A 17,147-nucleotide genomic window follows, 5' to 3' on the forward strand; every position below is an offset into this window, starting at 1 on the left:
CTGAGCTAAATCCCTAGCCCCTCCTTTTTCATAGTACTATAATTTTTGTTGTAGAGATCTTTTACTTCCTTGGTTAGGTTAATTCCTAGGTGTTTAAATTTCTTGATACTATTGTGAATGATACTGTTTTCCTAATTTTTCTTATTGAGTTCACTACTGGTATATATGAATGCTATTTATTTTTGTGTGAGAATCATGTCTTCTGCAAATAATGATAATCTGACTTCTTCCTTTCCTATACACATCCCTTTTATTACTTTATCTTCCCTAAATTGCTGTAACTACTGTGTTGAGTACTATCTTGAACAGATGTGGTAACAGTGGACATCCTTGTCCTGATTTTAGAGGGAAAGCTTTCAGTTTTTCCCCATTTAATGTGATGTTAGCCATTGTTTGTCATAAATTGTTGTTATCAGATTCAGATGAATTCTTCTATATCTATTTTCTTCAGGGTTTTTATCACGATTGATGTTGGATTTTATCAAAAGTTTTTTCTGCATCCATTGATATGATTATGTATTTTTTGTCCTTGCTTCTGTTTATGTGGTGTATTACATTTCTTGATTTATGTATGTTGAGCAATCCTTGCAACCCATGGATGAAACCTACTTGGTCATGATGTATGATCCTTTGGGTAATGTGTTGCATTCTACTTGCCAATATCTCATTGAGTACTTTTTTTGTTTTTTGTCTTTTTTTTTTTTTTTTTTGGTACCAGGAATTGAACACAGGACCTTGTGCTTGCCAGGCAGGCACTGTGCCACTGAGCTATATCCCCAGCCCCTCATTGAGTATTTTTGCATCTATGTTCATTAAGGATATTGGCCTGTAGTTTTTTCAGTTGTGCCTTTGTGTGGTTTGGAAATCAAAGTGATGCTGACTTCCACAAATGAGTTTGCAAGTACTCCTTTCCTTTCATTTTCATTAAACAGTTTCAGGAATGTTGGTGGCATAATGCCCTTAAAGGTTTTGTAGAATTCAGCAGTGAATATAGCAGGTTCCGGGCTTTTATTTGTTGCTAGTTTTTTTTCATGACCACTTCAGTTTCATTGCTTGTTACTGGATTCTTATGGCATTGTTGTGACTTCTTGATTTAGGTTCTAGAAATCTGTCCATTTCTTTAAGATTTTCCAATTTCTTGAAATACAGTTTTCTTGGAATACAATATAGTTAGTATCTTCTGGATTTTGACAGTGTCCATCATGACTTCACCTTTTTTTTTGTTTGTTTCTAATTGCATTGATCTGAGCTCTCTTTCTCCCTCTCCCCCTCCTCTCTCTCATTAGTTTGCCTAAAAGTTTATCTGTTTTGTTCATTCTTTCATAGAACATCTCTTCAATTTGTTGATTCTTTGTTTTTTATAGTCTGAATTTCATTAATTTATACTCCAATCTTTATGATTTTTCTCTTTTATGTCAGTTTGGGCTTGGATTTCTGTTGTTGTTGTTTAGTATTTTGAGATTCGTCATTAGGTTAGTTGAACTTTGTTTTTGTAATCTGTTTTTCTAATAGATTGATTTTAATAAGCTCCCCTGTTAGGATTCCTTTCATTTTGATCCATAAGTTTTGATGTGTTGCACTGGCATTGTTGTTTCCAGAAACTGTTTGATTTCTTCTTTGATTTCTTTTGTGATCCAGATGGTGTTCAGAAGTGTGCTACTTAATTACTAAATTTTCTGTGGTTTCTTCTGTGACTGATTTCTGGTTTCACTGCACAATGATCTGATAGTAAACATGGTATGATTTTCATTTTTTTGTATTTATTTAAGCACACTGCTTGGATTAATATGTGATCTATTTTGGAGAAAGTCCCAAGTGCTGCAGAGTGTGAACTCTCTTGTGGAGTAGAACACTCAATAGCTGTCTACTGAGTCCATATGTTCAAGAGTGTGGCTCAGCTTTGATAGTTCTTTATGGATTTTTGTTTAGTTGATCCATCACTTTATAAAAACAAGGTATTAGGCTCATCTACTATGATCATATTAGTGTTTATTTGGTCTTTTATGTCCAGTAATATTTGTTTTATGAAGCTAGGTGCTCCAGTATTTGGTGCATATATATGTATAACTGTTATTTTTTTGTTGGCTTATTCCCTTAACTAGTATACAGTGACTGTCCTTGTCTCTTCTAATCAATTTGAGCTTGAAGATTACTTTTTCTGAGAGTAAAATTGCTACCCCCTTTTTGTTTTCTGGATCCTGGTTCATGAAATATTGTTTTCCTTGTTTCTGTAGCCTATGAGTATATTTTTTGGTTTACTGAATGCAGCAGACTGTTGGTTTTGTCTTTTGATCAGGTCTGTGAATCTGCGTCTTTTCACTGAGAAGTTCTGGCCATTAAGATGGAGAGTTATTATGGAGAAGTGTTGATTAATTCCTATCATTGTGCTCTTTCTCTTTTGATGTCTCCTTTGGTTTCATTTGGTTTCTTTTTGTTTATCTAATCATCTTGCTTGATACATTCTTTCTATCTGAATGTTTTTACTTTGTTGACTTCTCATACCTGTCTAGGTTATCCCAGCACTCCAGAAAATACTGGAGTATTTGGTATGGATAAATCTCTTGTTCTCGGGGGCTGGGGATTTAGCTCAGCGGCAAAAGCGCCTGCCTGGCAAGCGCAAGGTCGTGAGTTCGGTTCCTGGTACCGGAAAAAAAACCAAAAAAAAAAAAAATCTCTTGTTCTTTTTCATGTAATGTCCTTATCTCTCCATCTACTTTGAAATAAAGTTTTCCCAGATATGTTAAATCTACTTTGGAAGTTGTTTGCTTTTAGAGCTTGAAATACTTCACATCAAGTTCGTCTGTACTTCAAATTTTGTATTGAGAAGTCTATTGTAAATCTAATGGGTTTATTTTTCGATTGGGACTTTTTGCTTTTTACTGATAGCTTTTACAAATCTGTATGTGTGTGCATGTTTGTGTGTGTGTGTGTGTGTGTGTGTGTGTGTTGAACATCTGGTACTTCAATTATAACTTGCCATGGTGACCTTGTTTTTTCACTGTAGCTAGTTGGTGTTCTGTAAGCCTCATCTACTATTATGTTGACTTCTTTCCTCATACTTGGGAAGTTTTCTGTTATGATTTCTGTAAACAAATGTATTCCATGTGTGCCATCTTCTAGTTTCTTTCTAACTCCAATTAGCTTTAGGTTGCTTTTCTTAGTGTTGTTTAGTAGTTGTTGGCTGAATATTTTGTTTCTTGTTTTATTGTTTATTGTTTTTCTTGGTAATTTGTCTTACTTTACCACTTTGTCCTCAGTTTCAGAAACCCTGTCTTTACAATGGTCATTTCTGCAATTTATGAGTTTTATATAATTTTTTATATCTGATATTTCTGACTGGTACCTTTTCATGGGATCTTTGGTAAACTTGTCACTCATGTTTTGAACTGATTCGGTGTATTTCTCCAATTTTTAATTTATTTCCCTCAAATCCACATTCCTCATTTTGTATGACAACTCTATAAACTTTGGGCTCACAGCCTCTTTGAGAATCTTACCGAGTTTCATTAACTCTTCTTCCACCAACTTATATAAAGCTCTGTTACCTGGTGTTTGCCTTCCTGCCCATCAATGCCCCCTGGATCTACCCTGGTAGAGCTGGGGGAACTTTGGTGTCTTTTGTTGCCTTGTTTTCCCATATTCCTTTCTCTCTACGTGTGTGTGTATGTATATGGCTCTTGCCCCCCACCCCCAATTCTTTTCCTTTTTTGGTGCTGAGCACTGAGGTCAAGTAGTGTAAGGAGAGCTTGTAATTAATATGAAGTATTTTTAGTAAGATACTGCCTTCCAAGGATATGCTTTTAGCTTTATTTGTCCAGAGGTAATATTTACCCTTTCAGCTATTTAAGTTATCTGTACTTTGTCCCCTGTCTTGGGAATTCTGCCCTCCAACTCTGAGGCAGAATCTGACCTTATCCCTGGAACTGGCTTAGGAATGTTTTCCCCGCAGGCATGATGGTGGCATCTGGATGCAGGTTCATTTGAATGATGATCTAGGGGTCCACAGAGTCAGCGGCGTGCTCATGCTCTGGCAGGAATCAACCAATGCATTCACTGTAGTCATGGAACTACATGTGGAAGTTGGAAGGTGATTTGCTCTCAGGCAGGAGTCTGCAGAGACCGTGGCAGGAGTATGTGCCCACAGTAATCCACAGACCCTGCTCACTTATTTAGCTCAGAGCATTGTGGGGGCTGTCCCCCTGTCCTCGATGTGCACTAGTCAGGATGCCACTGGGCCACAGTGTTCCCCAGTGTTTGGAGGACAGGTGGTAGGGAAGTGGGGAAGGTGTATCCAGAGTCTGACTCAGGAATTCAACCTCCACAGCACTCATTTGTTTGTTCATTTCCTCAGGCTATTTGGAATGCTCTCATCATGGCTGCTCCCTGGAAGGGCAAGGGCTAGAGTAGTGAAAACCAGCTGTAATGGCTCCACTTTCCCTCTTCAATGATTCAGGTGTTAAGTTTGATTTATATGGATCATCTTTGCAATAATTTTTTGCTTTCAGTGTATAAGATCCTCTTCCATTACAGAGTACCTGTGGCTTCAGTGAATCTTCCCTGAGTACCTGTGACTTGACTCCTCCTCTAGTCAGCCATATTGGATGTCTCCAATAGTTCTCTCTTTTCATTCTCACAGATTATATATAGAACCCTTACCTTTTATATGATACTGCTCTTTGTTTTAAGGTTGTTATCTTAAATAATGGCCTGTTCTAAATTCTACCCAGTACAGGGAATTAAAAAACAGTGTTTGATTCCTAGCACTTTCTGTTAAGAAATAACCATACATAAGCAATCACACAATACCTTACCTGTGACATTCAGTCAGAACCCTGACTAGCGCTAAGATTGTGCGTACTTTAACAGTGATTATAGTACACCCTCTCTATAAGGTCAAGCGTTGTTACTATTCAATAATATATTCATACTAATGTTAAATAAAATTTCTAAATATAAGCATTTGTTTGCTATTTATTGCTAGCTTTGAATAGTGGTATAGTAGATTTATTTTTTGCTGTTGACCTGTCATATGTCTGACACATTTCCTTTTTTTTCCATCATTCTTTTTATTTTGTAGGGTCTATATTTTATATTATATAATAAACTTCATCTAAGCCTTCTAAGTTATTTCTTTATCATTTAAATTATTCTGTGATTTTATTTCTTACCTTGCTCCACAGTTGTCACCCCATTCTTTACAAATCTTAAAAGTAGCACACATACGTGCACACACACACACACACACCCTATTTTGGCAGTTGTACGTTACTTTCTCTAGCTGACAGATGTGAGAAAGACTTGAAATGCTAGATTGACATCGTTAGTCAGCAGATCTATTTTAAACTGGAAAAATAAAGAACTTCTCTAAATCACCCATGGTGCTGATAGATAACAGAAACTGTGAATGAAGAATCACTGATAATGATCAAACTTGTGAAATGATTACTGACCCTTCCAAATAATTTGAATTCAGGCTATACATGCTAAATATTTTCCTTTTCCTGCCTTTCTGAGAATGTAATGGAAAAATACTTGTCTCACTGACAGCAGTCAGAGGTAACAAATGTCACCAGTGTGGGAGGCTTGGTGAAAATAACAATGTACAGAAAGTTTGTGACTTACAGTGTGAGATGAAATTTGTAACTGGGCAGGTGGTAGGAAAGTGGGGAAGGTGTATCCAGAGTCTGACTCAGGAATTCAACCTCCTTTGTACTTTGTCGCCTGTCTTGAGAATTCAAGACTTAAAAAACAATTCAAGACTTGGTTTTTATGATAAAATATTGTCATGAGTAGCTGTAGGGTGGTTTTTACCAACAAGTGTTGATTTTAGTTTTATTATCTTCTCTGCTTATTTTTTTCTGACTTCTTTCAATTTTTCTTTCTATATTTCTCTTTATTTTCAGTTATCTTGATAAGTCAACATATGGGACATTTGGTTCACTGTATATTTGGTTTGTTTTTGAGACATATCCATTTATTACTCTTATGTCAAGTCAGTTACTACTGACTATAATCATTTGTGTAATTCTAATGTGTTTTTTATTTTCTTCCAGATTCGCCTGAGTGACATTATAGCAGCCAGAATCTTACGGTATGCAGATTTTGATACCTTAATGTATACCTGTGCTCCTGAATCTTACTTCATGGAACAAGTGGTATGAATATTTCCTTACTTTTTCCTTCTCTACAGGTATGATGGTATTTTACTCTTCAGTTTTCCTCTTTGTGCAAAACTCAAAATTTTTACTCAGATGTACCAAATTTATTTACTGTCATCTCTTACTATAACATTTGCTGGCCATATGATGTTCCTTACCTGTCTTATTCGTAAAGTCTAGTAGCTTTTTTCCTAAAAAATATTGGTAAATGCAGGACCATTCAGGAAAATAAAAACCACATTCTTCTTTTTTTTAAGAAATGCAGTTTTGTTTTGTCTTGTTTTTATTTTAAAAATAAAAGGAGGAAAACATTAACAGACAGACAACCGTTTACAAAATAGCAAAAGAACAGTACAGACAATACAGAGTTACAAACTAAGTGGTAGGAAATTAGCAATGTTTGTTGTATTACATATTGATATCTTCAAAGTGGTTTCTCATGAAAACAGATAGAGACATGCAATATTGATCAATCAAGGACTCATTAACAGTTTCTTTCAGCAAAGAAATAGAAGACAGTAGAACAACTATGTTAACTATCCTGTATATACATACATACAAAATTTCTCCTTCTTTCCCTTCTCTTTTCCCACATCCCAGTTGCCCTTTACCCTTGAGTACTTTTCTATCATTTCACAATGTTTATCATACCTCCTAGTTTAAATTAACTCTTTCAGGTTTTACACTAGTGAAACAATGTGGTGCTCGCACATGCAGGTCTGATTTATTTCACTTGTGAGTATGGTCTCTAGTTGTGACCATTTACCTATAAAGGCCTCAAGTTTATCTTTCCTTATAGCTGAGTAATATTCCATTATATAAAAGTACCACAATTTTCTTATCCAATCCTCAGTGGATGGACATTTGGGTTGCTTCCACAATTTATCAATTACAAATTGTGCTGCCGTGAACATAGGTGCACATATATCACTGTGATATGATGTTTTCTGATCTTCTGGGAAAATACCCTGCAGCGGGATAACTGGGTTGAATGGGACCTCTAGACCTAGTTTGCTGAGGAATCTCCAAACTGATTTCCACAGTGTTTTCACCAGTCTGCATTCCCACCAGCAGTGGAGAAGGGTCCCTATTTCTCCACAGCCTCACCAACGTTTGTTATTGGTTGATTTCTTAATGCTAGCCATTCTTACTGGGGTAAGGTGGAATCTCAATGTTGTTTTAATTTGCAAAGAAATGCAGTTTTATTTAGTACCCCAGATATCATTAAAAATATAACAGGGTATTGTTAATGACTTTTAATATGTACACAAAGCTCATTTTAAATTTTAAAAATTTAAAATGCATGGTATTATCCTTTGTAAAAATGCTCAAGTTGTTAGACTTTAAAACATTTGCCTCCTTTTAAGGCCATGAAAAATAAGACCAGGAAGGGATCTTAGTGACCATGTCATATAACTTGTCTATTTGCACATAAAGAAAATAAAACTGAAAAGATTTGCCTAAAAGATTGTGCACATTGGAACCAAAATTAAAATTAGCACCTGGGTTCTGAGGATCCTGGCACTCCCAAGCCAGTGTGCTTTCTTCTGTCGAGGCTGACTTTTTTCTTCATAGTATAGGAAGAGGTTGTCACTGCATCAATCAGTTCTTGTCTAATAATGACAAATTCTGAATTAGTGGCAAATATAATAATGCAATTTCACATTATTCTTTATTCAGCCAGTCACTCATTCATTCAGAAACTGTTATTGGCCACTAATTATCCATGAAGCAGTTTGCTATAAACCAACGGAGAGGAAAATGACCTGGTTCAAGAAATATAATTGTTGAATGGCTGGTCATGCTCTGTCACCAGGATAGGTCATGAGGATTATTTGGCTGATATTACTTTTGCATGTTTTCATCCTTCTAGTAATTATTTTGGCTACCTTTCTTGCTTTTAACTCTTCTTTCACAGATAATAACAGAACTTTGCAGTGTAGAAAATAACAATCTTAGGCCCAGAGAGCAGTAAGTACACATGTTAATATTACATAAATAAAGAAAATATAGATCCAAATAAAAGAAAACATAAGGGACGTAGCTAATTCTAGGTTTAATAAGTTTATCATTAACCTTGTTGAGTACTTTGAATAATTAATTTTATAATTTTGCTTCTTGCATTAGAACGTGGAAGTTGATAAATAAGTATTTTGCTAATGACAAAGACATTTTGCCTTTAAGAAATATCATTGTGGCACTCAGCTTAACATAGATTTTTACTAAGTTAATGTAAAATTCAGTAACTATTTTGAATAATTTGCTATATTTCAGACTCCACTGAGATACACAAAGACGTTACTGCTTCCAGTTGTTATAGTGATTATTTATATTATCTCTAAAAAGGTATTTTTAAAATTTTTTTCGCTTCTTTTTAAGTTCAAATTAAGAACTCTAGTCAATTAGTGGTAATTGCTCAGAATTCTTTATTTTTAAATGGATGAATTCTTTCTTTACTTTTTTTATTCTTTATCTAGCAGTATAGTTATTTTTATAGAGATCCACATTATTAAAGATACTTTTATTTATTCTTTCAAAAGATTATACCAATCCCCTGCTATGTATAGGGAACTGCATTAACATTGTAGGTGCTCTGGAGAAATAAAACATGGCCACCCCTGTCTTGGGCAGTCCTGGGGGATGGAAAGTGGAAATATTAAGCAAATAATCACACACATAACTAAAGAATTACAATTGTGATAGATACTAACAAAGAAAAATATCGTGATGACTTCAGTATTTTTCACATGTAAAGCACGTTCAAAGAAATTTTTATCTATTTTGCTTAGACAAGCTCAGGGAAAGTTTGTATAAGCATTCTTTTCTTTTTTTTCCTCTTCCTATCCCGCCTCCCACATACTAACATACCTCCTCCTCCTTTTTTTTTTTTTTTGGCAACAGGGCTGGAGCTCACTGTCTTCCTGCCTCAGCCTCTCAAGTGCTGGGGTTATAGGCATGCCCACCACACACAGCTTTGTATAGCCATTTTAAAATATCTTTTTCTACACTCCAAGTGTTTTTACAACAAAAGGAAAAAAGTCACAGTAAAGAGATAAGCTTTAAAATACCACTGCCAAGGGGCTGGGGATTTAGCTCAGTGGCAAAGCGCCTGCCTGGCAAGCGCAAGGTTGTGAGTTCGGTTCCTGCTACCGGAGAAAAACCAAAAATAAAAAATAAAAAAAATAAAATACCGCTGCCAGATAGGCTTGGTCTGAGAGTGATGTGTCTGAAAGCCCATTTCATGATGGTGGACCCTTAGGGATTTGCTTGTGGGTTGTTTTGTTTTGTTTTTTTTTTTTTTTTGAAACAGCTTTATTAATATTGTTTACCAGTTGTCTTGCCTTAAGCCAGTATGTATTTACTTCACACTTTTCAGCAGATACCAGTAACAAGATTTGTCTACCACCACACCAGTTGTGGTCCCTTTGAGAGGAGTTTTCGGTATTTCAAGGCAAACTGCGTATGTCCCCACGCCCACACACCTTGTCCCTTTGTTTTCACATGGAATGAGAATAATTTGTGAGTGGACTGTTTCCCCCTTGATTCAGTTTCTCAGGGAGCACTCAGAGACAAGACAGAGGAAATGAGAGGGAGTGGGTCGGGTGGGAACAAGTTTGCTGCTCTCTGTTCCCTGGCCAAAGATTTTCCCAGAACCCATTTCTGTTCCATTGAGGCCATCCCTGGCATTCTTAGAGGGCTCCGCTTGGGGCCTAATGTGTGAATGCACTTTGTTTTCAGTGAAGAGACAGCCAAGGTGGGAGAAAGTGCACTGTAGATCTGCTGTCGCTGTATTTAAAAAAAAAATTAAGAACTGAGACTCATAAACACATTAACAGCCCCCAAGCATAACACAACCCCCACTATGCATGTGTATTAGCAACTGCACACACACCTACTTACACACACATACACATATACACACACGATTTTATGGAATTTGAAATATTCTTCTATGAGGAATGCTCTTGAGTCAGTGAAAAAAAAGTCTAAACTTACATTTCATTTTTAGAGTCCAATTCTACCATGTATTATTTTTATTTTTGTATTTTGTTTTGTTTTGCTTTTGTTTTGGTCCTAGGAATTGAACTCAGGACCTTATGCTTGCCAGGCAGGCACTTTTGCCACTGAGCTATGTCCCCGGCCCAAGTTTTACAGGTTTATCTCAGAGCTGTAAGCCACAAATCCTCTGGAGAGAGAAATTTTCAGTTACCCTTCAATGTTTTGTGCTTCCTGCTCACGTCTTGGGGCCAACTCCATGTTTTCTTTCTCTCTGGCGCTCACTGATACCGAGTCCATTCTGAGTTTCATAGCCTCCTGTAGCAGTCACGTTGGGTTGAAAGAGTAACCAGCAAGGCTTGTATGTCCACAGCTAGTTCATTACAATCCAGAGTTCTGAGTGAAGCAAGGACATAGGTGAGTGCAGTAAAAGGGAGAGATCCTTATTTGCTAGGTGGGCTGAGATGAAACAGTCCCCACACACGCACAGGAGAAGCTGCTTCCTGTGTGAACAGCAATCTGCCCCACCCCCACTACTGCCCTGCCCAGTAAAAATGTGAATCTCAACCCTAGCAAGTACTTACCCACATTGGGGAAGCTTAGGACCTCAGAGCTCAAATATACTTTACCATCTATTCCAACATGCGTTACAGAAAAAGTTATCATTTTAAAAAGCAATTTGCCTATGACAGAGCTAGGACTTACCTATTCTTGAAAACTCACTTTAACATTTAAAAAAAACTTTCTGATGATAGTGTTTGCATGAATTAATCAGAATGTTTAAAATCTTGCAGCATTCCTTAGAAAAATCTCATTGCTTTGATTTTATTCACAGACTGTTCGTGAAGTATTTTGTGCCTTATCTACAAACACTTTTCTAAGGTAACTATTTCATAGGTATTTTAAAAACATACCACATTAAGTATTAAATAACAGTGAAATGTAAAAATTTTTCGAATATATGTGTATATTAAGCTTTGCCATTATGACTAAGAAAGGAGATAGAAACTAAATTTAGATGTTTTCTGTTCTTATGGATTTTTATTTTAACTTGTGTCGGAAGTACAGTTATTCGTGAAATAACTCAAAATTTAAATTGACTTAATTTTAATACATCTCTGGAAATTAAAAGCAGTTAACAGAAGTAAATTTTATTTGGGCCATTGTTTTTAGCTTTTAAAGAAGATATACTTAATTATTTTGCTCAATATTTATAAACAGTCTTTTCGCTGTATATTTACTGTTAAATCTCTATTTTATCACATTTTAGTGGTTTGTGGGAGTTGCCAGAATCAAGGCATAAGTAGATGGCAACAAAATATAACATGACTTATAAAATAAATCCACATAAGTAAATTGCTATTGGACACAGAAAGCAAATTTTGAAGGCAAATTTCCTTTTGAGGGAAATGTTATCTCAAATTAGATTTTATATGTGTAGTATGTCATTTGATTTTTATTTAATGGCCTTTATTTTTCAGAACAGATTTAGATTTACAGAAAAATAGTGAAAATTGTACATAGTTTTCAGGAGTCTTCTATCCCACACTTCTATTTTTAATTAGCAATTTTACGTGGTTCTCACAAGAGCTGACTAAGACCTTTCCAAAGTAAGGGTAATGATGGACTCACTGTACTTGGTTCTGGTCAGATGGGGGTCAGAGCACCCTGAAAACAGTCATTCAAGGAATATGTGACAGATCTGAGGTATTTAGTTTGATACCAAAGACTGCACACATAGCACCCAGTTCAGATATTTGAGAAATGTAACAAGGAAGGAGACAGGTGCGGGGGTCAGTAGGTGGAAGGTCCTTCACTCAGAGCAAGGCAGTCTTCCTTACTGACTGCGTACCTTTGTGTGTGTGTGGGGGGGGGTGTAGGTGTGTACGCACACATGTGCAGAGGGGCCTCCAAAGCACAGGTACGGTCATCCATTCAGAGAAAATCGTGCATCCCGTCTTTTAGGGATGCTTCTCACAGGTACCATAAGCAGCTTTGTAGGAATCATTCTAGAAAACACATAGAAAAATACAATTGTACCTTGGTGTATGAATTTAATTTGTTTTATGATTTTGAGAAAGATGGCTACGTTTGTGTTTCTGTGGGGAAAATGGCTATGGTCATATTTGTCATCTCATGCAGAGTTTGCAAATTGAAGTAAAATTTTGCCAAACGCTTGTATTTGTAGGCTGAATTGTTTGCAAACAAAAGCATTCATGAGCTGAGGTATTACTGAGATTTTAGTGGAATCATGTCCTTGTTACTCTGCAACTTATTATTTTTTATTTAACAGTGTGTCTTGGGCTTGTGCCTAGATCCTCCTTATTGTAATAGTCTTCACATTCTACTATTCTTTATCATGAGGGGCCACTGTGTATTTACCCATTTCCTTATATGTGTATGTTTAGATTATATTTAACTTTTGTCATAGCAACCAATGATTTGCATAGTAAAGTCTATGCACACTTATGTAGCATAGAGTATTTGAAGTGAGGCTGTTGGACCTTAAGGTATGAACATTCTATAATTTTATAAATGCACACTATTGCTATCAAACTTTTAACTGATAGATTTTTTAAAAAGTAGCCCATCTTATAAGTTTTTGTCAGTGAAATTTTGGATCTTTTAATAACTCTTCTGATGATATTTCTTCTTGACTTTTTAAGAAGATTTTTTAAGTTGGTATAGTTGCATTTATCTACCTTGGCTTTTGTTATCTATGTTTTTGGTGTCATATCCAAGAAAACATCATCAAAAATAATGTCATGAAGGTTTTCTTATACATTTTCTTTTAGGAAATTTACAGCTTCAGATCTTAAGTCTTAGTTTTTAATTTGAGGTGATTTTTACGTATGGTGTCAAGTAAAGGTCCAATTTTATCATTCATATATATATGTATACTTATACATATACTTATACTTACATATACTTATATATACTTACATATACATATATATGTATACATATATATATACTTTTCTAACATCATATGCTGGAGACTACCCTTTCTCCTTATGTAACATTGATAACTAGTTGGTTTCCTTTGTGTTTTTCTTTTAAGATTTATTTGCTGTTCATTGATCTTTTTATTTTAAAGAGAGTAGCAAAAAAAAGAACAATAGCAACATACCAACATCACAGACATAAACACAACAAAGCAAGAACATTAAAAATGATACAGAGTTTCAAAACAAAATGATAGGAATTAACAGCAGTTGTTATATTACATATTGTTATCTGTAACTATGTTGCTCAGATTACCAGATGTAAGAATGGAAGATTGTTCAAACCATTAAAGAGAAAAAAAATTATTAAATAAAACATTAGAAACAATACAAAGTTTCACTATACAAGATGATAGGAATTCACCAATGTGTTCATTGATCTTAATGTTCAGTTTTTACAAATGTTCTATAGAATTTGAAAACTATGAATTTTTTATGATTTTTTAATTTTAAAGATAAAAGAATGAAAACATACTAACAAACACACATACATTGAAAAAAATAACACAAAAACAATACAAGCAATACAGAATCTGAGACAAGCTGATAGGAGATTAACAATGGTTGTTGTATTACATATTGATATCTTCAATTTGGATACTCAGATAAACAAATATAGACATGTAAGACTGATTATATACTTAAACATTAACTGTTCCTTTCAGTAGAGTAATCAAAGTCAGCAGTACAACTATGTTAGCTATCCTATATATAAAAATATATATATATTTTCCCCTTCTTTCTTTTCTCTTTTCCCCCATCCCAGTTGCTCCTTACTTTTGAGCAGTTTCCTTTCATTTCACCATGTCTATCATACCTCCTAATTTTTATGCATTGTTTCAGATTCTTACACTAGTGAGACAATACGTTGCTTACACACGCAGGTCTGATTTATTTCACTTATGAGTATGGTCTCTAGTTGTTTCCATTTTCATATAAAAGCCTCGAGATTATCTTTCTTTATAGCTAAGTGATATTCCATTATGTAAAAATACCATAACCTTTTTTATCCGTTCCTCAGTGGATGGGCGCTTGGGTTACTTTCATTATTTAGCTATTACAAACTGCGCTGCTATAAACATGAGTGCACATACATCGCTGTGATATGATGGAAAACTATGAACTTTAATTAGAGGGAATTTGAAGTTATATATATCATGTAGTTAACACTGACAGGCTACATGCTCTACCTTACCTGTTCTTTTTACTGCTTTGTGTCTTCCTTTCTCCAAACGTTAGCTTCATATATAAAATGAAGGATGTGTTTTCCTTTAGTGTTTGCTTTAGATAGTGCTCTTGCTTATTTCATGATTGTTATAAGATTGTGCTCTTGATTATTAGAAAGAACCATCTTTGTCGTATTTCTTTTTGCTTTGAATTCTCCTTTATAGAGAGTTAATATTGCCACTATCACATTTTTATAGTATTTGCACTCTATACTTTTACTATTCATTTTTCAGCCTTTCTGTAACTTTTTGGTTTATGTGTCTCCTTTGGACTATTTTTTTTTTCAGTTTAAGTTCCCCTAACTCTCAGCTTTAAATTGGTGAACTTATCCTGCATTCATATCCACTGTGAATTGCGTTTGGACTTGCTTCTGCAGTCTGATTCTGTTTTCCATTCATCATGCTTCTCAAAATGATTTTCTTAGGATTTGCTGACTTCCCTGTTACCTATATTCCATTTCAAATTCACTGATGGTTTCGTCTAGTTATTAACTAGTATATACATATTGGTATCAATAATTAACATCTACAACCAACCATAAAAGCTAATAGTTATTGATTATTTACTGTGTGTCTGGTGATCTGTTAAGTTTCTTTCCTGTTCTAATTCAATAAATCCTTATACCACCCCGAGGGAGGAGTCCATTATCATTGCCTTGTTTACAGATGAGGAAACTGCAGCATAGGGAAGGCAGGTAATTTCCTCAAAGGCACTTCTTACTCCAATGAACTATCAGAGACAACTAACTTTATAAAGAGAAAATGTTTACTTAACTCAGTTTTGGTCAAAGTCCAAGATTTACTGTGGCCGTGGTTTGACCTCTACATAGGGCAGCATATCATGGCAGAGGAGGGGGTATTGAGCAGATAGTCTCATCCCAAGCCTTGAACTAGAGCAAGACACACACAGTGGGGGAGGAGAGAGCAGACTCGGGCTTTTCTAACAGTCCTCTCATGACAGTTACCCAGGAGTCCAGCTAGAGCTGCCATCTGAAAGCCCATGCCCAATGACCTAAAGACCTCCCGCTAGATGCCACTCCTCAGCGATGCCACCGTGGGCACCAAGCCTTTCATCTGCCCATAGTCACACTTTCAGGCACAGAGCCAGAGAGCAGCAGAGTCAGGACTCACACTCTGGCTTTAGACACCTGCTGCTTCACAGCTGAGCTACTAGGACACTTTCCCTCTTCCTGCCTGCACAACTGCATGGCCCATGTTACATTAAAGCAATCTGAAAATTTACTTCAGATTGTTATAACATCTACTTTAAGAAGTCTCTGAACATTTAGGTTGAAGACACCAGCTATTTATGGACTTAACTCTAAATTTGTAATTAATTTGTTCTTGACTGTTTCTTGTATCTCCTGCTTTATGTTCCTTAAACCCATAGGGTATGTACCCAAATGATACTTTTAGAGTAAAGAGATGGCATATTTTCTGATTGCTTTCTTATCTGAAAAATGAAATTATTTTACTTTCCTATTTAATGGATAGATTGTTTAGTGGATGTGTGTGCTTTACTTAGCATTTTGAAGGATGTGTGTGTGTGTATGAGTGTGTGTGTATGTGCTTTATTACTCACAGAATATTTTGATTTGAGCATTTAAATCATTCTTCAACTTTGGGAATTTTTGTTCGTATATTTTTTTACTTCAGCCTTTTTTATTTTATTTTCTCCGGTACCAGGAACCGAACTCACGACCTTGCGCTTGCCAGGCAGGCGCTTTTGCCGCTGAGCTAAATCCCCAGCCCAGCCTTTTTTATTTTAAAGAGAATAATAAAAAAGAACAATAGCAAAATACCACCAACATAGACAAAAACAAAAAAAAGCAAAAACAATAAAAAATGATACAGGGTTTTAGAACAAAATCCTAGGAATTAACAGTGGTTATTATATTACATATTATCTTCAACAAAGTTGCTCAGATTACCAGATGTAAGAATGCAAGATTGATCAAACCATTTAAGAGAATAAAAAAGAAAAACCAAAGACACATTAGAAACAATACAGAGTTTCACTAGACAAGTGGTAGGAATTCACCAGTGGTTGTTATATTGCATATTGTTGTCTTCAGATTAGTTGTTCAGATTACCAGATATAAGCATGAAAAATTGGTCAAAAACAAAACAAAAAAAGTAGGCATTAACCGTTTCTTTCAATAAACCATTAGACATCAGCAGTACAGTTATCCCTGGCCTTTCCTTCTCTGATTTGTATTGTTGCTTTTATCATATTATCTCTTTTTCTTCTATGTTCTTAGAATCCCATCACTGAGTTTTATTTTAATTTTAAATTTTAAACAAAAAACATAACAATGAAACCAAGTTTCAAAACAGGTTAGTAGGACAGTTCCAACAGCTGATACATTGCATGTTGTTGTCTTTCTAGTAGTGATTGAGAGTACAAGATACAGGCATAATATCTTGTCCATACAATATTAGCACAAAACTCTTTTTAATGAACTAAGAGAAACTAGCTGTATAACTATATTAACTATCTTATGTGTACATATATTTTTTCCTTTTTCCCTTTCTTCCTTACCCCTTTCCCCCATTACAGTTTATCTTTTCTTTTGAACAATTTCTTCCCAGTTCACAAATCTATTATACATTTTGGATCTTGTTTACTTGTTCACTTTCTCACACTAGTGAGAAAATAAGATGTTTACACAAATGTGTCTGACTTATTTCACTTATGAGTATGTTCTTGAGTTGCATCCATTTACCTATAAAAGTCTCCAGTTTATCCTTCTTTATGGCTG

The 17,147-nt window shown here is 35.3% G+C and overlaps 1 protein-coding gene across 3 annotated transcripts in view; it reads left to right on the forward strand.

Moving 5' to 3' along the window:
- Window positions 1-17,147, forward strand: part of LOC102007742 (probable C-mannosyltransferase DPY19L2) — an 89,075-nt gene that overhangs the window by 49,845 nt on the left and 22,083 nt on the right. For all 3 annotated transcript variants that reach the window (XM_013521291.1, XM_013521290.1, XM_013521292.1), the window contains exons 14-16: window positions 6,054-6,155; window positions 8,433-8,504; window positions 10,990-11,036. In XM_013521291.1, the coding sequence (XP_013376745.1) occupies window positions 6,054-6,155; window positions 8,433-8,504; window positions 10,990-11,036 (221 nt within the window). The remainder of the gene's footprint in view (window positions 1-6,053; window positions 6,156-8,432; window positions 8,505-10,989; window positions 11,037-17,147) is intronic.

Source organism: Chinchilla lanigera, unplaced genomic scaffold (genome assembly GCF_000276665.1).
Source record: "Chinchilla lanigera isolate Chin_1 unplaced genomic scaffold, ChiLan1.0 scaffold00059, whole genome shotgun sequence".
Taxonomy (NCBI): Eukaryota; Metazoa; Chordata; class Mammalia; order Rodentia; family Chinchillidae; genus Chinchilla; species Chinchilla lanigera.